Source organism: Vipera berus, assembly GCF_964194415.1.
Source record: "Vipera berus genome assembly, chromosome: 6".
Lineage (NCBI taxonomy): Eukaryota > Metazoa > Chordata > Lepidosauria > Squamata > Viperidae > Vipera > Vipera berus.
The window spans coordinates 41,262,561-41,290,393 of NC_138208.1; the positions used below are offsets into that span (position 1 = coordinate 41,262,561).

A 27,833-nucleotide genomic window follows, 5' to 3' on the forward strand; every position below is an offset into this window, starting at 1 on the left:
AGAAAGTTCTTCTATTTTCATCATGAAATCAACCTAAGAAAGGCTAAGCCTTAGAAGACACATTTTTATTTATTGAATGAATATCTTGATTTTTTTAACTGATGATAATCATCAGTATAAATGTACTTGATAAACAAACAGTCCAATTTTTATGGATACACAAAATATTTAGCTCACAAAATATTTAGAATCTGACTACAAGTCCAGTTTGGTTCATCATTAAGAGTGAATATTAAATTTCAAGGCATGCTGATCAATTATTAATAATGATTATGGTAACAGTTAAATCAAAATAAGTGTTAGATCTATATACAATCATACTTAGAATATACCCATCAAAGTAAAATATTCATAAATAATTCACCATATTCCCTTTGATATATATCCAAGCCAATTATTTTTTCTCTGTTATAATTATTCCATACTTAAGAATTATTCACCTGTATCAAGTTCAGAATTCTTTTTACAAAAGCTGACAACTAGATTTTATGGGAAATCCCTTCTTACCCTTGTTGTTTTCACTTTATTCCCAGATGAACAGCTCCAACCTTTTCGATCTGGGAGGACCTTGCATTCCTCCCCTTCAAGACATGGTTGCATATGGCACCACCATTTTTGTTCTACAATTGAGGCTAAAGAAGAGGAAGAGAAAAGCCTATTGTTTTTAATGAAATCTTTTTTGCCCTTATATCATAGAAATATTATCAGGGTGAATATACAATTTTTATTGGTGAGAAATATTAATACTGTACTGAGTTACTGTTAAATTATTTATATACTATAGAAGGAACAGACACTGGACTAAAATAGTATTTTATTTAATCCACCATACTTTTTTTTAAGTTTATAAGACATATGTATGCATTGTATGAGTAAATTATTCGTGGCTGGAGTTGCTGCACTTTCTGATGCCTGTTATTTGCATCAGGAGAAAAGTAAAGGTAGTCTGATGTGCAAATAAACAAAATAAACTTAATACAGTTTTCTACTACCATTCATTTTTCATAAGGGCTTTATTTCATTCTCAGACTTCATAATTCATTTTAAAATCTCTAGTTACTTTTCATTTTAAGTACTTTCACCATACTCCCAAGCCTTCTTATCAGTATATATATTGTTCAATGATTGCTTTCATTTAAAACAATCAATCTTAGGAGAGCTACAACTCAGAAAGAAAGAACAAAGCACCAAAGATATCGCACCATCAACACAAGAAGGAGCTGCTCGAGTGGTACCTGCTACCTGCCCAGGAAAGCAGGAGCACTTGACTGTCTGTGATCTTTCTTCTATTTTGTTCTTATTACAACATCGGTGGAGAGCCACCACTTCACAAGTTCCAGTTTTAACATGATGAGCTGTAAAAAGAAGATGTTGAGAGAAATAATGATTCAACATAATTACAGAGAACACACAAACTGGAAGTTACCTGCACTGCAGATTTCATTAGAAATACTAATGAATGGGTCTTTTTCTTTTCCCTAAACTGCAATATTGATCATTCTTTAGGACTCAAAACAGGAAAGGAAGGGTGTTCATTTGACATATGACACTGGGTGGCAAACAACAAATTAAAGTTAGTAACAAAACACCATCAAGAAACTAAATGACATCAGTTTTCTATTTAGCTATCTTCAAGCTAGACAGAGATATTGCTCATCTGAAATATGTAGAATGTTACACAAGAATCCTTCTATTTTAATGTCTGTAAAAATGCAGTAATTACCTAATTAATACATCTATCTAAAACCTATTGCTTAAAGCCCGTTATTCTTCAAACTAGTAGGATTAGCTCTCAGTTAAGCCCCTCTGCCTTTATCCAGTCGTCTCCATCATTAACAGTTTCCCATTTTTCCCCTCTCTCTCAGATAATCAATAAGTATTTTATGGTCCATTGGTTTCCTCTATCATCTTTGTTGTCTTCTTTGGAATTCCTCCATGCATGTCAATATCTCTTTAATTTTCTCAGTGGTCTCAAAAATTTGATGGAAATGCACTCACTACTGGCCAGCTGGGTTCTGGGTTTTCTATTAATGTATGTAATTTTCTCTGAAGGCAGAATAACTAATATGATGCTGATTGGTTTATCATTAGTAAGTTACAATTTTACTGCAACAAAGGTTCAAGGTTCATATATGGTGGCATATATATGTAACCCTTTAAGACAAGCAGATTGCAATAGTTTAGAAACATTCAATTTCTCAACAAATGTTTATTGCAAAATAAAAATAATGTAGTCTTTCTTCAGATTTTTAGGTTTTTCCTTTACCAAAAGAAAAAAATAAATAAAATCCAGACTATGAGACTAACGAAGAAATTCAGAAAATTCTGAATATTAATTAATAAAGGATAATTATTCTTTATAATTTTCATCTGGTAGCCTTATCTTGAAATGGAACGTTTAAATGCAGCAACTGATACATAACAGAATTTCTTAAGAATAATGGATATAAACCATGGGGAAAAGCAGGCAATCTATGAAATGACATAGAACAGTCCAAGATTTTCTGTTTTTTGATGGGAGTGTTGTCCTGGTTATTAAGATTATACAAGCACACATACATATTTATTACTTAAAATGCCAGGCTAAACTTACATGATGGTCCCATACTATATCTTATGCATGCTCCCACTTCAAAATACGAGGAAAAGTTCAAATATGGCTTTTAAGGGCTGCTTTTGAGGGCTCTCTGAGCTTAGACTGTCTAACTCTGACTTAATACAACCAACTTTTCTATTTCAACTTTCTTAGTATTTCTTAATAATAATGTTTAAATTCTCTAAACCAAATACAATTTTTCTTTGAAACACTTAAGAGATTAGTATTCAATTCACTGAATAAAACAGACTCTAGGAAATAAAATATATTCAGACACTATGAATATTGTTTCTGATTCAAGGTGAATATTAATCGTATTTCCAAAGAGATTTAAGATAGCAATTGATGCATCAGATAGCTCATTAGGGGGAAAATACACCTTTAAAAAATTATACTTCTGTGAAATCAAAAACAACAATGCTTTTATTTTAAAAAAAAATAGAAAAAACAGTCATGAATAAATCACAATAAAATTTATATTTGAATGTTCTGATTTACTATTTGAAAAACTTCATACTGAAACTTTTGAAGCATTTCTAGCAAAAGATGGCAGAGATAGAGTGAAGATGGATACAGTATTTAACTCATAAAAATAAAGGAAACTTAGATAACAGAGGAAATAGAATGACATTTGTTACATAAAACCATTTTGGTCTCTGAAATGTTGATCTCATAGTTAGATTTCAGGGGCTGACAAAAAAAAATCTAACTCAACAGCAATCTCATAGTTATTTTCCCCTTTTGAGCCTGAACATACCAGTATTAACCAGATATGTGGTGCAAGCCTCGGTATATGGATAATTCTCTTTATTCTCCTCCGCTCCTGAAAATACATCCATTATTGGGCATTGCAGGTTACTGCGCAGCCCTTTTTCCTTATTCTGCATTTGACCACTTTTCTGTAAGAACCCAGAAATACATGCTAATGATGGACTGAGACTAACAACAAGCCAAGAACTGGCCAGGCACAATATAATAATCGATGAACAAGCCCACCTCCACTCCCCATTATGAAGCATTAAAAAAAAATCCCTTCCCTTCTTCGGTTTTCTCAGAGATTAAACCAGACTGAAAGTTCCTCTGTGAATTGATTTGCTTTTTTAAAAATCACAGTTTCTATATGATCGCTTTATCTAGAATTATTATGCACACATGGTTTATACATTTTGTTCATGCTCCCATGTCCAGGGAAAACAGGAAAAACAAAAGTTGAAATAACATTTGTTGCCGTGATGCAGCATGTTCAGCAGGTTTTGCATGTGAGTGAGGAAATCCGTACCTCAGCAATTAGCTTCCAAAAATTATTTGAAATAATATAGTATAATAGTAGTATTATAATTAAGTACAATATGTATAACACTTAACATGGTTCATAGAGCAAGTTCTCATACATTGTCTTTTATGGAGTACCCACCACAAGAAGGCTATGATTGCATCCAAGAGGCAATATTTTATTTATGAAGGATAGTAAAGAAACTTCACATTTCCTTCCACAAAAAAACCTAAAATGCTTTTATAGCCCTTAGAAACAGTTAATGAACAACTTACAATGGTCAACTTGCCAAATCTGTTGCATTATGCCAGGAATAAATCTTATTCATCATCCTGGCTCCACCCTACCAGTTACTGCCATCTGTAAGGAAGACTTTTGTCCCTTTGGCAAACATAAAAGTTAAATGGGAACTGTGTGTGATAAGAAAAGAGTTAGAGTCAAGAATGAATAGATGTTAAATGAATTGGACTGAATTGATTAATAAGTACAAAAGAAGTACATTGAATGAGTTTATTTTTATTTTTTTTAAAAAGAAGAAATATTTATTTCTAAAACCAAAACAATTTACCTTTAGGGGCAGCTGCAGAGAAATGGGGTACTGCAGGAGATTTTTTTTTACAAATTTTATTGATTTTCTAATATTACATTCACACATTTGAAAAGCAACGTGGCGGCTGGGTTGTAGTAATTCAATTACATACAAATATCATTAGTACAGATTTCAAATTGCTACCATAAATATTTCCTCTCTTTTTCCCTTCATATATACTGTCTATTTGTAGATTTAAAACAAGTTTTATTTTATCAATCACATAGAACAGGGCTTTTCAACCAGTGGTACGGGTACCACCTGTACTACATTGGCACCTGCCAGGTGGTACGTGACCATCCTAGAAAAGTGGTAGCAGGGGAGGGGAATGAGCTGAACCGGTGGCAGCACCGCACAAGCCTGAGCGAGAGATGGCTGGAGCTGCAGGGCTGTCAGGGCTCAGTGGAAGTGCCAGGATCAACTTTTCTTATATATATCAATAGTTTTTAATTTATATATATTCTAGCTGTTTTATCATACAATCTTTTAGACAATCAATGACATAATAAGTTTTTTCAGTTTTAATTTCCACTAACATTTAAATTTAACGTTTGATATTTATCATTCCCAAGATTTTTAATATGCTCCCAATTCCTCTATTACCATTCCTCACAAGATCTAATATTCAAAATACACAACTTATCTATTTAATTTCTCACCCTCTTTATCAACAAATTAATAATACAATATGATATCCTTCCTTTCTGCTAGTTTTTTATTTTTTAAGTAGTAATCAAAATTTCTTTTTATTTCAGTATTTAATGCTTCCTCTCCTCTTTGTATCTGCTATCTCATGCTTAAACTAATATTTTTTGTTCTTGACATTCCATATAGACCTGTTTATTACTTTCATCATTAAGTTTTTAGCTTATCTGCATCCTATTCACCTTTACATGACCTTTATGCACAAATCGATATTCAAATGTAGCTATTAATATTTATACTGCTAAGTTTTAATGACCAAAATTTTTTCCTTATCTCAGTTCATAACAATGTCTTATATTCAACATGCACATCTTATCTATTTAAGTGTATTCTGTTTGAGATTTCGATAAAATGGTCCAAACTCCATTCTTCATCAGTCTTATTCTAGCTTTTTTCCTTTGCCAAGTCATCTTCCATGTCCTTGTTTTTGGGTCATCAAACCAATCTTCTTGTAATGTCACATATATTATTTGATGTTGGCGAAACCATCCAGTCACCATTTTTTTGAGAGGACTTGTAGATCTGGTGGGTCATCTCTTTATTCTTCCATATCAACGACGTTGTTCTGAATTTTTATCTTCTCTTCCAACTGTTCTTTTTCTGGATCCTCCAATTCCTTCTGATTTGTATAGGAAACCTTTTCCTTTTTCCAAGTTGTCGGTGTCTTTTCTAGATTTTCAAATGTCAATATTTGTTGAGCAGTTAACTCTTCTGTCATCATATTTGAATGTTTCATTTTTTCTATTGTATTTTGTATATATAATTCTTTAGTTGTGGTCAAAGTTTGGGCTTTCATATCTGGGCTGCATTTTTGTTCCTTCCCATAGCTTCTTAATTTTTCATTGGCTGTGATGAGAGTTTGAATTATTGTTTTCAACATAGAGAGATTTTGTTGATCATTATCCATAAGGAGATTTTGTTCCTGATCTTCTTCCATATTAGTATTTTAGACTACAGGCTTTACAGTTAGGAAATCCAAAAGAAAGGAAAAGGGTTTTTTTTGTTTTGTTTTGTTTTTTCTGGGTAAGGAACAGCTGTTGTTTCAAAAATTTCAAGGTTATGTGTCTTATCTATTTCCCTGGGCTGTCAGCCAAGCCCCTGAAAAATAACAAATTAAAATACTAACTTTGACCACACAGTGTCGCCTCTACCTTTTAAAGTTTCCCTTTGAGTTGTAGAGTTATTTTAATCCTTTCAGTTTTTTTCTTATTTATAAGGAAAAACCCAGAATTTCAAAAGAAATAAATAATGAAAAATAAAAAGTAAAAAATCTTTCAGTCCACAAGCTTTAGGAAATAAAACTCCAATTGGAATCCAATTACTTTTTCAACGTTTTAAACTCCCCTGGGTGGTCGGTCACTGCTCTTTCTGGAGGGAGGGCTAAAATCTCCTTTCCCTCAGCACGGGGGGGGGGATGCTTAGCAGCTGAAACAGGTACAGAAAATAATTAGGGTGTAAAAGAGGTAGATCTCACCCAGTCTCTTCCTCGCTGCTTTAAGGTTGCCTGGTGGAAAATGCGACTTCGGCTGTTCGTAGCCTAGGGACGAGCCATATTTCTATGGCCGGTCCTTTCGTCCGCCGGTTTGGAGGGATCGCCAGGTCTAATGGGAGAGTTGCAGCTTTCCTGAAATCCAGCAAATGCCCCTCCTTGCTGGTCACCTCTTCGTGGTGACTTTCAGGACCCCCAGCAATGCAAAACTGGATGGGGGAGAGAGAGCAAGTCTCCCAGCTGTTCATGGCGGCCGCACGGCAAACTGGAAGTCTACATTGAATGAGTTTAAATATGGCATGAGACCAGGCTACTCAAATACATTATTTACACTTACAAATTCCAACTTTTTCAGGTAAGCTCTTTCTTTTAGATCTACCATCATCAAAAACATGTTTTCTTTTTGGAATATCCTCCCATAGAATGTCTTGTTTTTGTAATTGTTTCGGTAAAATGTTTTGATGAATGAAAGAATGTAAGATGTTTAAAAAATCTTTAAAATTAGTTTTGTTATTGATAGCCATGTTAGAAAGTTTATTCAGTACTATGCTAAAAACAACAGCTGATAAAACAATAAAAGTTCAGTACTCAGCTGTAGAAAAATAAAACCCTTAATCAAAAGTAAAACATATTAAGACCACAGCTTTTAATTTAACTGTATCAGTCTAAGGCAGTGATGGCAAACCTTTTAGAGACCAAGTGCCCAAAATGCAACCCAAAACCCACTTAAGTATCATCGGGTGCCAGGTGGGCATGGCCCTTTGGATGGGCATGGCTGCAGTGGTAAAGGCAGACTGGGTGGGACTAAAAAATTCAATCAATCAATTCCAACAAGAATTTTTTTCCACGAGAAGTTGAAATTGAACCTTTTTTCTTTGTAAACGCGGTGGAGGCCTAAAGCAAAAAGGTTTCATAAAACCCAGCTGAAGGCCTAGGACTGGAGCGACGGCACACGGGCCCACAGAGAGGGCTCTGCATGCCACCTGTGGCACTCGTGCCATAGGTTCACCACCATGGACCTAGTAGCTTGGAAACACCTTCCCTCCTCAGAAAATGAGTGGGTCCATAAATGTCACATCAGAGCTCCTAAGTTGCTATAGAGGTTTCATACAGAATATCCCAGCAAACCAGGCTAAAATCTATATTTTTGTTTCCTCTACAGGTGGATCTCTCCTGTTTTTAAAGTGGGGCAGGATGTCAGAATCCATTTATATTTCATTTCTAACTATCTCCTCTGAGCTAACCCCAAATTTCATCTCCCCCTGGATTCTGCCATTCCCAAGGGGGATAGGGAACATGCATGGAGCTTTATGGCTTTCACTTCCTCCCTTAAATGTAACCTTTGTTTATCCCGCCTGCCTGCTATCCATCACAATATAATCAATTGCTTTCCCATTAGGCATTCCCTCTCATCTTACAGGCAACTAGGAAAGAGGGTGGAAAAGGGAGGAATGAAACTCTCCAGAATCTGGTTTGTTTCTCCAAATGAAGTGCGAGGGGGATGGAAATGATCCTGCTACAAACAGACTGTTCTCTCTCCTCTCCCACAATGGGCTTACCACCTGGAGCTTGGCTGATCCGGAATTGACCGAATGAACTATGGGGTGACGTTTGCTTGGGGACACTTCAGAAATATCAATCTGTGAGGGGATTCCTCAGATCCTCTCTATTATGCCTTCTATCTCCTATTTCTTAGTAAAAGTTCCTGCTTGGAAAATCTTGTCTCCACGAGTCCTTCTTTCTTAAGATGTGGGCTGAAGTGGGTTCTGACACAATTTTAAGTACACTCTTTCTTAGTATAACCTTTCCTTTGTATTAGTGATCCCATGAAATTGAATCTCTAATTCCACACCTGATGGATCAATAACACATCTAAACAAATTCTCTGAATTAATTTGACAAGAAAAAATGTAACTTAAAAAAAGTCAAAATTCAGCTTTCAGTACCTAATCCAATTCAAGATGACTTTTTTAGAAGGCTCCTAACTCTGTATGGAATTAGTTTACAATGGAAAATTAAACTGCATTCAGATATCTGCCTGATATATCTGCTTGATGTAATACCACTCATACCAGGCTCATAAAGCACAATTTAATGTTATATGGTTGAAGAGATCAACTTGTCCTCTTCATAGATGTCACCAAAACGTGAAAACAATGTTACTATGGTCTGATATGTTCATTTATATCAATAAATGGAAATTTCAGATTCTACAAAAATTACTTCTTTGCAGCATGCATATGGAAAAGGTCATTTAGCACAATCTCATGTTTGTATTCTAACCAGATGTTCCCATAGAATAAAAGACATGCAGGTGAATCAGCAACATTGGTGAAGGATGGATAGCTAAATGCAAACTTTATCAACTTTCTCTGCAGTGCCCCCTGCTTTATAGAACTGCCTCCTTTGGGAGATTAAAATGGCCCAACCCTGACATGAAAAGATACAGACTGGACTCTGCACTCAAGGCAATGGAGTTCTATGAGAATTACAGAGCGTTTTTGGAAGGGGAAAGTCCAGAATTTCATGCAGAGGGAGAAACAAAAAAACAGGAAGAGATAGCAATAGGAGCAGCAGCCAAACCAAGGGAAGAAGAAGAAACAGAAAACACAAATATAGAAGAAAGGGCAAAAGCAAGAGAACAGAGACAGACAAGAACAACTAGAAGAATAAAACCTAAATATAACTGAAGGAGATGGAGAAGGAAAATGGGATTCTCTCAATGAATACAAACGGATTGAACTCCCCCGCAAAAAGAAAAAAAATTACACGACTACAAAAATTAAAAATGGATATAATTTGTCTCCAAGAAACACATATTAACAGACAACACTGTAAACTTTTGGAACAATCGAAAATTGAGAAATTCTACTTCACCTTAGCACACACAAAAAAAGAGGAATAGCTTTATATATTAAAGAAATGATAACACCCAAACAAATCTATGCAGATGAAGAGGGAAGAATATTAATGGTGGAAATAATGATAAATCAAAAACAGATACCGAGGGTAGCAATATGTTATTGTTGTTGTTAGTTGCGAAGTCGTGTCCAACCCATCACGACCCCATGGACAATGTTTCTCCAGGCCTTCCTGTCCTCTACCATCTTCTAGAGTCCATTTAAGCTCACATCTACTGCTTCAGTGACTCCATCCAGCCACCTCATTCTCTGTCGTCCCCTTCTTCTATTGCCCTCAATCTTTCCCAGCATTAGGCTCTTCTCCAGTGAGTCCTTCCTTCTCATTAGGTGGCCAAAGTATTTGAGTTTCAACTTCAGGATCTGGCCTTCTAAAGAGCAGACAGGGTTGATCTCCTTTAGGACTGACTGGTTTGATCACCTTGCAATCCAAGGGACTCACAGGAGTCTTCTCCAGCACCATAGTTCAAAGGCCTCAATTCTTTGGTGCTCAGCCTTTCTTATGGTCCAAATTTCACAGCCATACATTACAACTGGGAAAACCATAGCCTTGATTATACGCACCTTTGTTGGCAGGGTGATGTCTCTGCTTTTTAGTGTGCTGTCTAGATTTGCCATGGCTTTCCTCCCCAGGAGCAAGCATCTTTTAATTTCTTGGCTGCAGTCCCCATCTGCGGTGAACTTGGAGCCCAGGGAAATAAAATCTGTCACTACCTCCATTTCTTCCCCATCTATTTGCCAGGAATTGAGAGGGCCGGATGCCATGATCTTGGTTTTCTTAAGTTAAGTTTCAACCCAGGTTTTGCACTCTCCTTCTTCACCCGCATCAAGAGGCTCTTTAGTTCCGCTTCACTTTCTGCCATTAGAGTGGTATCATCTGCATATCTTAGGTTGTTGATATTTCTCCCGGCAATCTTAATTCCAACTTTTGATTCATCTAGCCCTGCCTTTCTCATGATGTGCTCTACATATAAGTTAAATAGGCAGGGCGACAGTATAGCCTTGCCGGACTCCTTTCCCAATTTTGAACCAATCAGAGGTTCCATGTCCAGTTCTCACTGTTGCTTCTTGACCTGCATATAGGTTTCTCAAGAGACAAATAAGATGATCTGGTACTTCCATCTCTTTAAGAACTTGCCACAGTTTGTTGTGATCCACACAATCAAACGTTTTAGCATAGTCAATGGAGCAGAAGTAGATGTTTTTCTGGAGCTCCCTAGCTTTCTCCATGATCCAGCATATGTTGGCAATTTGATTTCCAGTTCCTCTGCCTCTTCGAAATCCTGCTGTACTTCTGGTAGTTCTTAATCCACATACTGCTGGAGTCTAGCTTTAGGATTTTAAGCATAACTTTACCAGCATGTGAAATGAGTGCAATGGTGCGATAGTTTGAACACTGTTTGGCACTGCCTTCTTTGGAATTGGAATGTAAACTGATCTTTTCCAATCCTGTGGCTGCTGTTGAGTTTTCCAAATTTGCTGGCAAATTGAGTGTAGCACTTTTACTGCATCATCTTTTAAGATTTTGAATAGGTCAGCCGGAATACTGTCACCTCCACTAGCTTTGTTGTTGCTCAGCTTTCCTAAGGCCCACTTCACATTCTACGATGTCTGGCTCAAGGTCAGTGACCACCTCATTGTGGTTATCAGGGACATTAAGCTCGTTCTTGTATAGTTTTTCTGTGTAATTTTGCCACCTCTTTTTAATCTCTTCTGCCTCTGTTAGGTCCCTGACATTTTGGTCCTTTATCATGCCCATTTTTGCATGAAACGTTCCCTTCATCTCTCCAATTTTCTTGAAGAGATGTCTGGTCCTCCCTATTCTATTGTTTTCTTCTATTTCTTTGCACTGTTCGTTTAAGAAGGAATTCTTATCTCTTCTAGCTATTCTCTGGAATTCTGCATTCAATTGGGAGTATCTTTCTTTTTCTCCCTTGCCTTTCGCTTCCCTCCTTTCCTCAGCTATTTGCAAAGCTTCCTCAGACAGCCATTTTGCTTTCTTGCATTTCTTTTTCTTTGGGATGGTTTTAGTTGCTACCTCTTGTACAATGTTGCGAACCTCCGTCCGTAGTTCTTTAGGCACTCTGTCTATCAGATCTAATTTCTTAAATCTATTTGTCACCTCTGCTGTATATTCACCAGGGATATGATTTGGTTCATATCTGAGTGGCCTAGTGCTTTTCCCTACTTTCTTCAGTTTAAGCCTAAATTTTGTAATGAGAAGCTCATGGTCTGAGCTACAGTCAGCTCCTGGTTTTACTGACTGTATAGAGCTTCTCCATCTTTGGCTGCAGAGCACATAGTCAATCTGATTTCTGGGTTGACCATCTGGTGATGTCCATGTGTAGAGCCGTCTCTTGGTTTGTTGGAATAGAATGTTTGCTATGACCATTGGACTTTCCTTTCACCACCAGATACATCCACAGCTGAGCATCCTTTCGGCTTTGGCACTGTCGCTTTCATTCTTTCTGGTGCTACTAGTACTAGCCCTCTGCTCTTCCCCAGTAGCATATTGGACACCTTCTGACCTGAGGGGCTCATCTTCCAGTGTCATATCTTTTTGCCTTTTGGTACTGTCCATGGGGTTTTTATGGCAAAGATACTGGAGTGGGTTGCCATTTCCTTCTCCAGTGGATCACGTTTTGTCAGAACTCTCTGCTATGACCTGTTTGTCTTGGGTGGCCCTCCACGACATAGCTCATAGCTTTATTGAATTACGTAAGCCCCTTCACCACGACAAGGCAGTAATCAATGAAGGAGGGTAGAAATATATGCACCTAATAACAAACAAGAAGAATTTATCAAAAATTACATTAAAAAATACTGGAATTGGAATGTCAAAATATTTGCTTAATGGGAGACATTAATCATGGTCCAGAATCAATATGATATGGATGTCCCCTGAATTAAGCACAATTATACAAGAGATTGAGATAGAAACCAATGTATGGGCAGACCATAATCCGATAAAGATGACTTGGAGAAGAGCTAAGAAAAAACTAAGATGGTCTCTGAATCAATCTTTACTGAAAGAGAAAGAATTTATACAAATAGCAACAAAGAAAATAGAATTTTTCTTTAAAATAAAAAAGAAGAGACATTGCTTCAAAATGTGTGGGATACAGCTAAAACAAACTTTAGAGGTTTGGCTATAACTTACATGGCAAAAAAGAACAAAGAAAAAAAGCAACAACAAACAAAGTTAAAGGAAGAATTTATAAAATTGGAATCAGAAATACAAAGACATCCTCAAAGGAAAACTGTTAAAAAGCAAATTGAAATAATAAAACATAGATTAAACTTAGCCAAGGCTGAAAAAATGGCCCAGCAAATTAAAAGGGCAAAACAAAACTTTTTTTGAAAATGCTAATAAACTAGGTAGGTGGTTAGTATACAAACTGAAAAAAGAAAGAAAGAAAAAATTGATAAATAAATTGTTAGATTCAAAAGATGATTTACAATTCCAAAATGACATAATTAAAAAAATAATCAAAGACTTTTATGAGACACTTTGTGACATAGAAGAAATGTCTCAAGAAAAAATAAAGCAATACATAAAAAAGCTGACTTAGCAAAAATTTCAGAGAATATCCAAAACATGCTAAATGAAGAAATATCAATGATGGAGGTAACAGGGCTATAAAAAGGCAAAAAAATGATAAGACCCTGGGTCCAGATGGGCTACCTGCAGAGTTTTACAAATGCCTACACGATACATTAAGCTCATTAATGAAAGAACTGTGTAATGAGGTACTTTTAGAGGCTAAAAGACCAAGTTCTTGGATAGAAGTCAACATTACTTTAATACCCAAAGAAGATTCAGACTTGACACAGATAAAGAATTATAGACTAATATTTCTATTAAACGTGAATTATAAAATTTTTAAGGGACGCGGTGGCTCAGTGGGTTAGTATGCTGAGCTTGTCAATCAGATGGTCAGCAGTTTGGTGGGTCGAATCCCGAGTGACGCATAGCAGAGTGAGCGCCTGTTACTCGTCCCAGCTTCTGCCAACCTAGCAGTTCGAAAGCACGTAAAAATGCAAGTAGAAAAATAGGGACCACTACGGTGGGAAGATAACAGCGTTCCGTGCGCCTTTGGTGTCTAGTCATGCCGGCCACATGACCACGGAGACATCCTTGGACAAGCGCTGGCTCTTCAGCTTTGAAACAGAGATGAGCACTGGCCCCTAGAGTTGGAAACAACTAACACGCATGTGTGGGAGAACCTTTACCTTTACCTTTTTATAAAATTTTTGCTTCAGTAATAGCAGAAAGATTAAAGAGATTTTTGGTTGAATTTATACATTCAGACCAAAATGTATTTTTACCTAAGAAACAAATAAAAAATAATAATTTAAGAATGATACTTTGGAATACTATGAAATGCACCCAGGGAAGCAGATGGCGCTAATATTTCTAGATGCACAGAAGGCTTTTGATAACATAAATTGGCAATTTATGATTGAACAACTAAATGAAATGGACTTTGGAGAAAACTTTATAAATATAATTAAAACAATTTATCATAGACAAATAGCTAAAGTAATCATAAATGGAGATTTAACAGAAAACTTTAATATTAAAAAAGGCACAAGACAAGGATGTCCAGAAAAGAAAGTTAAATACTTGGGGATATACTTAACACCAAGAGGTGCAACAATAAAAGAAGACAACTATGTTAAATTATTAAAACAATTAAAACTACTGTAGACTTGGAACAATGGAAAAATCTACAACGTTCAATGCTAGGGTAATAGCAATGGTGAAGATGAATATTTTACCAAAATTACTCTTTTTATTTCATACAATACGTATAAAATGGGAGGGGGATTCTTTGATGAATTAAATACATTGATCTTGAAATTTATTTGGCAAGGAAAAAAAGTCAGAATTAGATTGAAAATGCTACAAGAAGTGAAAGAAAATGGAGGATTTCGGTTGCCAGATTGGGCTTTATATTTTATCAAGCATCAGTATTAACATGGTAAAAAGAATGGATAACTCTTAGACATAAAAGACTACCATACCTAGAGGGGCATACAACTTGGGTGGCATGCCTTCCTATGGTATGGGAAGAATAAAATATATAGATACTTTGAAAACCACTGTATAAGAAACGCACTTCTTCTAGAATGGGAAAAGGTAAAAGTGAAAATTTATATGAAAATACCTGGATGGCTTTCAACAATGGAAGCATTTGTTCACCCAAACCTAATTAACTATGAGAAAATTGTGACCTATAAAGACATTTTGAATACTGAAGGGAAACTAAAACCCAGACAAGAACTGGAAGAACATGGCATTGATCTATCATGGTGGCCTTACATGCAAATTCAAATGAGATATGAAAAAGATGTTAAAACGTCTGGATTTTATAAAGAACAGACAGAAATTGACCAGATATTATTGACATCAGATGAAAAATTGATTAAGAAACTGTATAAGTATATGTTAAGTTTAAAGCTGGAAGAGGAACAATGATAATATGAGCAAAAAACTTTGGGCATAACATAGAGTTAGAAAACTGGGAAAACCTTTGGGAAAGAAGCTCTAAAATAACAAAGGTGGTGGCTTACAAAGAAAATCTATATAAAATATTTTACAGATGGCATTTAACACCTATGAGGTTAGCAAAAATGTTTAAAAATATGTCTAGCAATTGTTGGGAATGTAGACAAAAACCAGGCATATACTATCATCTTTGGTGGACATGCCCTAAAGCCAAAAGATTTTGGTCAAGAATACATATATGGTTAGAGAAAATGATTAAAAAAACACACAGATTTTAACTCAGAATTATTTCTGTTAAGTGTAATTGTAGGAAATTATGAGAAAGAATGTGTATATTTAATGTTATATGTATTAACTGCAGCGAGAATTGTATTTGCTCAACATTGGAAAGACGAAGAATTATCACTGGCGGAAGAGATAATTAAGAAAATTTTGGACTGCAGAAATGGACAGACTGACACTGAAAATGAAGGAGAAAGAAGATTCAGAATACTTTAGAACATGAGATACATTTTATCAATGGCTAGAAAAACAAGGTAGAAAGAAAGGAGTTTGACATGTATTACTAAGCTAAGTATTGGAACCCAGACAACATGTTGCTGATAAAATATTAAGGATTTGTGATTATAAAAAAATTAATAAAATATTGATAAAAAAAATAAAATGGCCCAACCCTGTTAGTTTTTCATAAGACTCTAAAAACCAGGCCATGTTCCCAAGCCTGGGGCACTGAATGTGTCAAGGGCCCCACTTCCTGGTTTTACTGTTAAGTGGCCAATATCTCAGCTGCTATGTATATTTATTTTGCATGTTCTTATTTTTTGTTGCTGCTGTTTTAAAATGTTTTAGTGATCTACTTGTAATATGTTTGTAAAGTGTAAGCTGTAAGCAAGAGTCATCGATTGAGATGGGTACTACAGAAATTGAATAAAGAAATAAAAAATAAACTTGGTACTTGAACATCTGGAATATGTAGTCCTAATATTTTCTGTATGTCCTCAGTACCCAGCAGGCTGCTAGAGGAGGGACATCTCACTTTTCTATCCTTACTACTTAGACTACAGTTCTGTTTTTTAAGACAAATATTGTATGTTGCTTATCACAAGGATGTGTTTTTTTCAACTTTAATTTCTTTTCTTTGTCTGGCTCACAACCTTGTAATTTCTTAAAATATGCAGTTAACTGTGGTTTTAAAAAAAGTTCCAAAACAAAGTGGTTATTTGAGGGGCAAAATAGGAACAAATTTAGTTATTTTTATTATTTCTCCTATACACACCGGTCAAGTATATGTTGCCAGAGTTCACTGGAGTTGGGCAGCCAATACATTTAAATAAATAAATGTGATAACCTGGGTATGGTTGTGAAGCGGAGATAATTCACTCACTTCAATGACAACTTTTGCTACAATTGATTGTTTTCTCCAGCCAGAGGGGTTAGCAGCAGTAGATTTAAACAGTCAAGCAAGTAAACAGGGCTGATATTTTCTGTTCTCCATATAGTATCTTATAAAATTGATGAGACTCCCAAAATCCAGGCTTTGGTATCTTTTTTCCCATAATTAACATTCTGCATCATAGTTAAAAATAGGGCAGGGGCAAAGGGAATAGCAATGGAAAAATTATTATTTTTTTTTTTTAATTGAAAAGTTTTAAAAATACAGTTTTCCTTTAAAAAACCCCCTTCCCCCTCCCTACCTCCCCTCCCTACCTCCCCCCTTCCCCCCCCTCCCCCCCTCCCTCCTCCCCCCCCACCTCCCCCTAACCCCCCTCCCCCCCCCGGACTTCCCAGAGCTAAATACAAGGTATATATATATAAAAAGGCAATCATAAACAACCATATACTAACAACTATAAATTCTAAAATCCATCACTCTCTAACTTATATAGGATCAAACAAAACTTAGCATTATTAAATATATATAGAAGACAAAATAAAAAAAGAAAAAAGAAAACGAAAGAAGACTTATTCAAATGCTAGATAAAACTTCTTGACCCTATACTTATTCTGGATAAACTCAATCCATTTTCTCCATTCCATAATATAATGTTCTTGCGAGTAATCTTTCAAATAGGCCGAAATCTTCGCCATCTCTGCCAAGTCGGAAACCTTTAAAATCCACTCTTGTATAGTCGGCAGTTCCTCTTTCTTCCAATATTGACCTATCAAAAGTCTTGCTGCCGTAACTAAATTCAGCATCAACTTAGAGTCCACAACTGTAGCGTCAACAATTATTCCCAACAAAAACAATTGCGGACAAAACTTTATCCTCCGTTTAAAAATCTTCTGCATATTCCACCAGACTTTTATCCAAAAAGCCTTGACCTTTTTACATGTCCACCATATGTGAAAATATGTTGCCTCTTCATCACCACACCTCCAACATTTAGGCTGATAATTCGGATACATACTTGCAAGCTTTTTAGGATCTAGATGCCATCTATAAAACATTTTGTAAAAGTTCTCTCTTAAACTTTGAGCTTGAGTGAATTTTACATTCCTCACCCAGATCTTTTCCCACGTGTCCATTGTAATAACTTCCTGAATGTTTTGGGCCCATTTTATCATACAATCCTTAACAAGCTCTGTTTCTGAATCGATCTCTATCAATGCAAGATATATCCGTTTAATATGTGCTGGTCCTTGATTTCTAATTTGCTTTATCAAATTTTCATCAGTCGTTGCAAATCCATTTTTTTGGTCTTCTTTCCACCTGGCCTGTAACTGAATATATTGAAACCAAGTCTGAACAACCTTCTCTTCTCGCAAGAAACTATATGATTTCAAGCACCAAATATTCCTTTCCAAACTTAAAATTTCCTTGTAAGTAGTCTCATCATGTTTGAAACCAGCATGTATATTTTCTATTGCGTGTTTTGGGATTGCCCACAATGGTATCTTGCTGCTTAACTTATGTCTATACTTCTTCCAAACTCTCAGCAATGCCTGTCTTAAAATATGCATCCTAAACACAGTATCTACCTTCTTATCATACAACAAATATGCATGCCAGCCAAACAACAGATCATGGCCCTCAAGATTTAATAACCTCGATTGTGTCAAATTAATCCAATCACTTATTCCTACTAGTGCAGCAGCTTCATAATATAATTTAAAATTAGGCATTTTAAGGCCACCTCTCTCACGAGTATCCTGCATAATCTTAAGTTTAACTCGTGGCTTTTTCCCTGCCCACACAAATTTATTGATACCACGCTGCCATTCCTCCAAGTTAGAGTCTTTCTTAAGAATCGGTATCATTTGAAATAAGAATAAAAATTTGGGCAGGACATTCATTTTCACTGCTGCGATCCGTCCCAACAAAGACAATTGCAATTTTTCCCAACTCTCCAGTTCTTTTTGAATTTTCCCCCATAACTTTTCATAATTATTTTTATATAGCTTTGTATTAGAGGGCGACAAAATCACCCCCAAATATTTAACCCTTTTAACAATCTCAAATCCAGTTAATCCTTCTAAGAGAGCCTTCTGCGAAACTGTCATATTTCTAGCCAAAATTTTAGTTTTCTGTATATTTACTTTAAATCCAGAAACCTTCCCATATTGTGTTATTATCTCCATCAGGTCCACAACAGAGTTCTCTGGCTGGGTCACTGTAACAACCAGATCATCTGCAAATGCTCTCAATCTGTAATCCTGATCTCCAACTTGTATCCCCTTAATTTTTTCCGAATTCCGAATCTTAACCAATAGTATCTCTAATGTTAATATAAATAACAAGGGCGATAGCGGACAGCCTTGCCTTGTGCCCTTCTCAATATTACATACTGTTGTCAAACTATTGTTAACTATAATTCGGGCAGTTTGTTTTTGGTATAATGCCCTAATCGGTTGTAAAAATTTTTCCCCAAAATCCATTTTGTCTAAAACTTTCAACAAAAATTGCCAGTTCAATTGATCAAAAGCCTTTTCAGCATCTAAAAAGATTAGCGCAGCAGAGATCTGGTTGTGCCTTTCCAAAAACTCTAACACATCAACTATATGTCTCACATTGGTTTTCATTTGTCTTCCACTAATAAACCCCGTTTGGTCCCCATGAATCACCTGTTGCAGAACCCTCATCAGTCTATTAGCCAAAACCTTAGCAAATATCTTATAATCTGTATTTAAAAGCGATATCGGTCTGTAATTTTTAACTAAAGTAGCATCCTGGTCTTCCTTCGGAATCAAAGAGATAAAAGCTGTTCTCCAAGACGGGGGCACCTTTCCCCCCCTCTGGATTGTCTGGAACAGTTCCTTTAACGGTTTTATCATCTCTAATTGTAAGTTTTTATAATAGGCCGCAGTCAAGCCATCAGTGCCTGGTGCTTTATCCACCTTCAGTTCCTTAATAGCTGTAAAAATTTCTTCTTCTGTAATCAGTTGGTTAATCCCCTCTTTTTGTACTTGCGTAAGAACCGGGATGCTAGCCTTCTCCAAATACGTATCAATATCTTTTGCATTAATGTCCTCTTTAGTATATAATTTCGAATAAAAATCCACAAAGGCATCCTTAATAAGATTCTGTTGATACACAACCCTTCCTTTATGCTCAATCTTATCTATATTAGATGCCCTTTGTTTTTTCCTCAGTCTATAAGCCAACCATCTGCCTGGCTTATTAGCATTGCAAAAAGTATTATGCCTAGCAAACCGCAGATTGGTCGCCATTTGATCAGCCATTAATTTATCAAATTGTCCTCGTAACAGTCTAATAGCCTCCTTGATCTTCACCTCCTCTGGGTTCAAAATCAAAGCCTTTTCTTTTTCCTTTATTTCATTCTCCAGTTCTTTCCTTCTAGTTTCCACTGCACGTCTATGTCTATTATTCATATATATCAACACCCCTCTCATATAGGCCTTGCTAGCATCCCAAACCATATCCATAGAGGTACCCTTATTCATATTCATCTCAAAAAAATCCTTCATCCGCTGTTTGCATTCTTCCACATTTCTCTGATTTCTAAACAAATTCTCATTTACGCGCCATGAGCGTCTATCTCCTCTTTCCTTATCAATCTCCAACCACACTGGACTGTGATCAGAGATAATTCTTGCGCAGATTTTCACCTTTTTAGTTCTCAAAAGAAGATCATTAGTCAACAAAATAAAATCAATCCTCGAAAAAGATTGGTGTCTATCAGAATAAAATGTATAATCCTTCTCCCGCAAATGTCTCTCACGCCAAATATCTCGCAATTCCAGGTCATCCTTCATTTCAAAAAAAGATTTAGGCAGTCTAGCGTGACTTGGAATGCGTTTAAAGGCTCCAGCCTTATCCAACTGTACATCCATAACTCCATTCCAGTCCCCCATAAAAATAAAGGATTTATAATCCAACTGGGTAAGCTTTGTATGAAGTAAACTAAAAAAGTCAGCTTGTTGTTGATTTGGAGCAATGGAAAAATTATTTTGAATTATTCTGATAACTCTGATAAGTTGTACATAAATTTCATAGAAATGAGAAAAAAGCAATCCAATGGTTTAATCTTACAAAGCAAAAAACTGTTCTATCTTTCTAATAATAACTATTAAGAAAAATAAGGCAGATGGAACTCAGAGGGAAAATCTGGAATAATTAATTGCATTATTTGCCCAAGAGCATCTGCTAGGAATATGAAATAAAGATAACAGAATATAAAAAGGTATATATGCTTTGCAAGTAAGCAGGCGAGACAGCGAGTTAACAGTTTAACTCTTTATTCTGAACCAGGCAACAACATAAGAACATGACATCTATTTATACTGGCAGCTGTCGGTAGTTTGACCAATCAGAGGTGAGTCCGTTCCCGCGCCGTTTGTTTCCGCCAATCGGGGCCGTCAGGGTTTGACAGCTCGGAGCTGTCATCGGTAGCGCGTGTTGAGCTGTCAGTCGGTTGGCGCTTGCGCAGTTCGGCCCGGCAGCTTTGACAGCTGTCAAAGCTGCCGCGGTTTTTACCTCAGCCCTATTACTTCTATTCTAACACACTGTGTAAATATATAACAACAAGTAAATACACAACACCCCTTACCCCTTCCTCTGATTGAGTTAATGTTTCCCCAACTGTTTCTTTTTCGGGTTTCCCCATTCGAAGTCTTTTAGGTAGGTGGGAGGTCTTTTTATTCTTTCGGAGCGTCGGGGGGTTGTCTCGGTTGATTGTTCCCTTTCCCCAGGGGCTTCTGGCTGAGGGGGCAGGGGGCATGGCTCCGAAGGTTCCGCGTCACTTGGAACGGGGTGTTGAAGAGGTATGCTCCGATCGGGGGAGTTTTGGCGTGCAGGACTCTGCGGCGGTGCTTCTGTCAGCATTTCGTCGTTACCCCTTTCCCCCATGTTTTGAGGACTGCGACGCCGAAGTTGGTCGATGTGTCTGCGGATATGGATATTATGTCCAATGTCTACGATGTATGATAGGGGGCCCGTTTGTTCAATGACCACCCCCTGTGTCCATTTGTTGCCCCCCCCCCGTAGTTCCTCGCCCAGACAGCCTGCCCTGTGTTAAGAGCTCTATGTTGAAGGGGTGGTTCTGGGTCTGGAGGAGATCTGTCAGGATGTAGACAGTCTAGTCTGGTAGTTAATCTTTTGCCCCAGCGGAGCTCCGCTGGGGACTTCCCAGTAGTTGTGCATGGGGTGGTGTGTTGGGATAAAAGGAATTGAGCCAGTCTTCGGTGCCAATTCCCGGAGATAATTTTCCGCAGTGCCTCTTTGGTTGATTTCACCATCACCTCTGCCAAGTCGTTCGACGATGGGTGAAAGGGAGCCGTGGTGGGGTGTCTAATAGAGTTCGCCGTTGTGAAATTCTGGAATTCGTAGGAGGTAAATTGGGGGCCGTTATCGGAAACTATAACATCTGGAAGCCCATGTGTTGCGAATAACCCTCTTAAAACTTGTATTGTGGCAGATGAAGTTGTGCTAGTCACTGGTGCTACCTCTAGCCATTTCGAATAGCTATCCACGACTATTAAGAATGACTGTCCCTGGAATGGACCTGCATAATCTATATGGATACGAGACCAGGGTGTCTTTGTAGTTTCCCATCTGTGTATGGGAGCATGAGGCTGGGCGGCTCTAACAAGTTGGCAGGAATAGCAGCCGGCAACATGTGTTTCAATCTGCTTATCCAATCCTGGCCACCAGACATAGCTCCTGGCTAGAGCCTTCATTTTGACGGTCCCAGGGTGCCCTTCATGGAGGCTCTCTAACACCTTGAGTCTGTGTTTGTCGGGTATGATTACCCTGCTGCCCCATAAGAGGCATCCCTGATAGGTGGATAATTCCTTTTGCTTTAAAATATAAGGTTGGAATTCTGGGTCTGGGGGTGTGTATCGCCAGCCAGACGTGACAAAGCCTAAGATTGTGCCTAAAATTCTGTCTGCAGCAGTGGCTGCAGAGATGTCTTTAACAGATAGTGGGCATTCTGGCAGGTCTGAGATAGCCAGTATTCTTCCAGCTGGTGCTGGGTCTGGGTCGACTATCGGTTGGGGAAGCCTGCTAAGGCCATCAGCATGGCCCATGGATTTCCCTGGCTTGTATTCTAAATTATATGAATAGGCTGACAGGAAGGTAGACCATCTCAGGATGCGGGGAGATAATATTTGTGGTGTTAGTTTATTTACTGTGAAAAGTCCTAACAGGGGTTTATGGTCAGTAAAGATGGTAAAGGATCGGCCGTATAGGTAATCATGAAATTTTTTTACGCTAGCTACTATAGCTAACGCCTCCTTGTCAATCTGAGCGTAATTTCGCTCAGGTTTTGACAGCGTTCTGGAATAGAACGCTACAGGTGTCTGTTTTCCATCTTTAGTTAAGTGGCTTAGGACTGCTCCGATGCCATAGGGGGAGGCATCGCAAGCCAGACATAAGGGCAGCTGTTCGTTATACAGGGCTACTGTTGTATTGCTGGAGAGTAAGTTTTTTAATAGATTAAAACTTTTATCATGCTCGGATGACCAAGTCCAGGGTTTGCCTTTGTCTAATAGTCTATGTAAAGGTTCAGCAATGGAGGCTTTATGAGGCAGGAAGGTATGATAAAAGTTAACTAACCCTAGGAAGGCTTGAAGTTCTTGTTTATTTTTAGGAGTTGGTGCTGTTTTAATAGCTTTTATTTTTGTTTCAGTGGGGTGAATTCCTTTAGCGTCTATTTTAAACCCTAAGAACTCTGTTGAGGGCACCCCGATGGAGCATTTGTCCCGTTTTAGTTTGAGACCAGCCTCCCTGAACCTAAGGAGCACCTTTGTTAATTTGTCAGCTAGGTCTCTTTCTGATTCCCCTGCAATTAGGACGTCGTCGAAATATGGACAGACCCCGGGGATCCCTTTAAGTGTTTTTTCCATGATTTCCTGGAAGATCCCCGGGGCTGCAGAGATGCCGAATTGAAGGCGGTTGATTTTAAAAGCTCCCTTGTGGGTGACGATTGTTTGAGCTAAAGCGGTGTCAGGGGTGACAGGCAGCTGTAAATACGCCTGCGCCAAGTCCAACTTGGCAAATATGGCGCCTGACTTAATGGCCGCGAGGATGTCTTTGACAGCCGGGACCGGGTAGGCATGTGCATTTAGTGCGAGGTTGAGGGTCGCTTTATAATCGGCACATAATCTAATTTGACCATTTGGCTTAACTGGGGTCACTATGGGTGTCTCCCACTCCGCCACTTCTACTGGTTCTAGGACTCCTAAGGTAGTTAATCGGTCTAGCTCAGCTTCTATTTTTTCCCTCAAGGCGAAGGGAACTCTCCTTGCCTTGATCCTGATAGGCATTATATTCGGGTTTAGTTTAAGTGATACGGGCGGTCCAGTGTACTTCCCTAGCGAGCTGTCAAAGACGTCCGCGAATTGAAGGCAGACGGATTCTAAATTTGACATCTGAATGGCGTTGACACCTGTCAACGCTATCCCTAGTGCCTCAAACCAGTCTAGACCTAACAGGCTGATTCTGTTTTCTTGGGTCACAAGAATAGGGAGGGATCCTTTAAATTGTTTGAACTCCACGGGGACGGAAGCTTTTCCCCGGAGTTTAATGGGCGTTTTCTGGAAGTCAGGTAGGCGGAGTTTGGTGGGTCTAAGGGCGGGCCGTTTTCTACTTTGGTTACAAATGTCCCTGTAAGTCTGCCACGAAATGAGTGAGACGGAGGACCCAGAGTCCACTTCCATCTCACAGGGAATTCCCTGAATCAGAATGTCCACCTTAATTTTGGGCTTAAGAGTGCTGTGGACTGTATATTTTTCCGCCCTTCCCCTTACGTTAAGCACTAGGTTTCTGGGACTGTGCCTGGCTCTGGGTGTGTGTAGGGTCATACCTGTGGTTGTAACCTCCAGTTCGTGTAGATTTTCTCGGCTCCGGCTGCGGCACACGGCTTTGAGGTGACCTGTCTTCCCGCACCCATGGCATTTGGCACTGCGGAACCGGCACGTTGCTCTCGGGTGGCTTCCGCCACAGCTGGCACACTTAGCCCTGTTAGGTTGGAAGTTAGCGCCCCTCTGATTGTTGGCAGGCCCCCCCCTGTAGTTGCGTTGCAGCTTGATCTTTTCGAACCGCCGCTGTACCGCATCGATGTCCATAGAGACGTCGTCATCTTCGGGACCGCTGAACCCGCCGTCCTCCTGGTGCACGGACCCACTGGGCCCGCTGTCAGGTAGACGTCAGTTGTCACCGTGGCTGTCCTCGTATGCTATGACTTCCCTCGCCACATCGGTCATTGATATTTCTGGCTTGGCGATCAGCTTCTTCCTCAGCCGTTCGTCTTTGAGCCCTATGACGATCTGGTCCCGGATTCGGTCTTCTAGGTCCGGGAACCGACACCGTCGTGCGGCGTGTCTGACCCGGGTTATGAAGTCGTTTGCTGGCTCGTCAGGAAGCTGTAGTTTCCGGGCGAAATTTACTCTCCAGAAGAGTTCTGACTTGAGGGGCATGAAGTATTTGCTCAACCCCTCGGTCAGGTCGGCGTAGGAGATGGTGGCGATCGGCTCAGGGGTGAAGATTCCTACAGCGGCATCATATACGGCGGGCCCGCTGAGCCAGAGGAGGGCGGCTGCCTTGGCCCGGTCGTCCGTAATCTTCTTAACCACCAGGTATCCTTCTACCTGGCCCAGATGAGACTCCCAGCCTTCCGGGTGGCGGGTATTGAATTCTCGGATGTGGCCATGGTTCGTCATGCTGTCTATAACTGTGGGTGCCGCTGCTTGCTTTATGGAAAGTTCGGCTTCCGAGTGACTTCAGCAAGTGACCAGCTCGGCTAAGGGAAAAAATCTCTTCTCCCCTTAGGTAGTGACTTCAGCTTAGGCAAGCAGGCATCCCATCCTCGTCGCCAGTGCTTTGCAAGTAAGCAGGCGAGACAGCGAGTTAACAGTTTAACTCTTTATTCTGAACCAGGCAACAACATAAGAACATGACATCTATTTATACTGGCAGCTGTCGGTAGTTTGACCAATCAGAGGTGAGTCCGTTCCCGCGCCGTTTGTTTCCGCCAATCGGGGCCGTCAGGGTTTGACAGCTCGGAGCTGTCATCGGTAGCGCGTGTTGAGCTGTCAGTCGGTTGGCGCTTGCGCAGTTCGGCCCGGCAGCTTTGACAGCTGTCAAAGCTGCCGCGGTTTTTACCTCAGCCCTATTACTTCTATTCTAACACACTGTGTAAATATATAACAACAAGTAAATACACAACAATATACGATTAAATCAGCAGGGCACCATAGAGATACTAAATGATAAGTCCATAGGACAATACAGTATATGTTTAGATTCAATCAGATTGTATGAAATGAAATGGAAGCCTTTAATATGCAATACAAAATGAGCAAGCTTTAAAATATGAACACAATGAAGTATATGTGCTCTTAGGTTACAGTGATTTTCCCTGAACATTCTGTCCTGAAGGTTCTATGGCCAAAGGCAGGAGAACAGTAATATAAATGCTAATTCTAAACCCTGAAGTAGCTCTTTCAAGATATGCTGGCTGGATTCACACATTGCACTGAGTCATTGTTTTCTTAACCATGGATTATGGAATAGGATACATCATATTTATAGATTGCACTGGAATCCTCAGATCATTGGGTCAATAAGCATACCGTATTTGTAATTTGAAAAGCATAGTATGGTATCCCAAAAAATGGCCGCTATTCTGAAAATTAATACCCACAAAACAGAGGTCAGAGATCTCATCATCAGTCTAACTTCCTCCATCCCCAATGGTGTTTCCACATCATGACAGTTTCAATGGTATTGCAAACCAAAGGATAAAAAAGTACAGTAGAAGACCGCTAACTTAGAAATAAAGCTTTTGTAATTAGTTCTGATCAGGCCCTGCTGCATTCAGATAGAGGACAGAAGCATTTAATATGCAAAACTTTATCTGAATACAGTTAAATAATAATGTAAAATAGTAAGATAGCCCACTTTTATATCTTTGTATAATTGATACAAAGTATATAATTCAAATGTATAATTGAAAGTCATTTCTGACTTTCTGCTTTTGCAGGAATATAATTATTATATATAGGGATCGTTGAGACATTGATGAGGTGAAGTAGGAAGTAACAGAACGTTTATTGAGTTTAACACAGAAGCGCCTCTAACAGTCGCTTTGACATATATTTATACGGACCGCCAATAGACACTAGCCAATGAATTTAAAGCGATCTTCCCGCTCAAAACACAAACTTGCAAAGTGGTAGACAGACAGTTAAGAGTTTACATGAATACAACAGTTAACCATTTATAACTGCCCATATCAATTCTCCTCAATACATAACACCCCACCCCTAGATAGTTCACACATTCAGGACATGAACATAGTCCTGCAAGTACTTTGGTGGCTTCCGTGACCACTCTGAATGCCTCAGTACCATCGGTTGTTCCCGGTCTACCAGCTCCTTTGCCTGGCTGGGTAGACTGTGACTCTCAGACCCGCTAGCTACAAATGGACTTAATTAAACATAAACTCAACATCTTAGAAAAAGAAAAAATAGCACAACAAATAAGACGTACAAAACAGAATTTCTTCAAAAATGCAAACAAACCTGGTCGATGGCTTGCACACAACTTGAAAAAACAAAAGGAGAAAAGTTGGATTAGTAAATTACGAGACAACAAAGGAAGAATACACTATCAAGAAGAGGAGAAAAAAATTATAGTCCAGGAATTCTATGTGAAATTATAAAAGGAAGATAAACAGGAAAATGAGGAGAAAGTGGAGGAATGTTTCAAAAAAGCAACACTACCAAAAGTTACTGATGAAATAAAAAAAATGTTAAATGAAGAAATTAGGATGACAGAGGTGATTACGGCCATTAATAAACAAAAAAAAAATAAAGCATCGGGTCCTGATGGCCTTCAGACAGAAATCTATAAGGAACAACAAAACATCTTAGGACAACCTTTATTGGATGTGTTTAACATGGTCCTGGATGAAGCAAAAATCCCAAAGTCATGGTCAGAGGCGAATATTGTTCTGATCCCAAAAGACAATACGGACCATAGATCAATCCAAAACTATAGACCAATATCTTTACTTAACTCTGATTATAAGATATTTACAACAATTATAGCTGAACAATTAAAAAGGTTTTTAAATGATTTTATACACGTGGATCAGAATGGATTTCTAGCCAAAAGACAAACTAAACACATCATTAGGATAATATTGGATACACTAGAATACTACGAAATACATAGTGGACAACAAATGGTGTTATTATTCTTAGACGTTCAGAAGGCTTTTGATAACATTAAGTGGTCATTTATATATCAACAACTTAGGTATATGGATATGGGTGAAAAATTTAT

General features: G+C 38.3%; 1 protein-coding gene across 1 annotated transcript in view; it reads right to left on the reverse strand.

Moving 5' to 3' along the window:
* Positions 1 to 486: 486 nt before the first annotated feature.
* TAFA2 (TAFA chemokine like family member 2) overlaps positions 487 to 27,833 on the reverse strand; it is a gene marked incomplete at both ends in the record, with an annotated part of 39,599 nt that continues 12,252 nt past the window's right edge. The window contains 2 exons of the mRNA XM_081330622.1: positions 487 to 632; positions 1,203 to 1,355. Coding sequence (XP_081186748.1) covers positions 487 to 632; positions 1,203 to 1,355 — 299 coding nt within the window. The remainder of the gene's footprint in view (positions 633 to 1,202; positions 1,356 to 27,833) is intronic.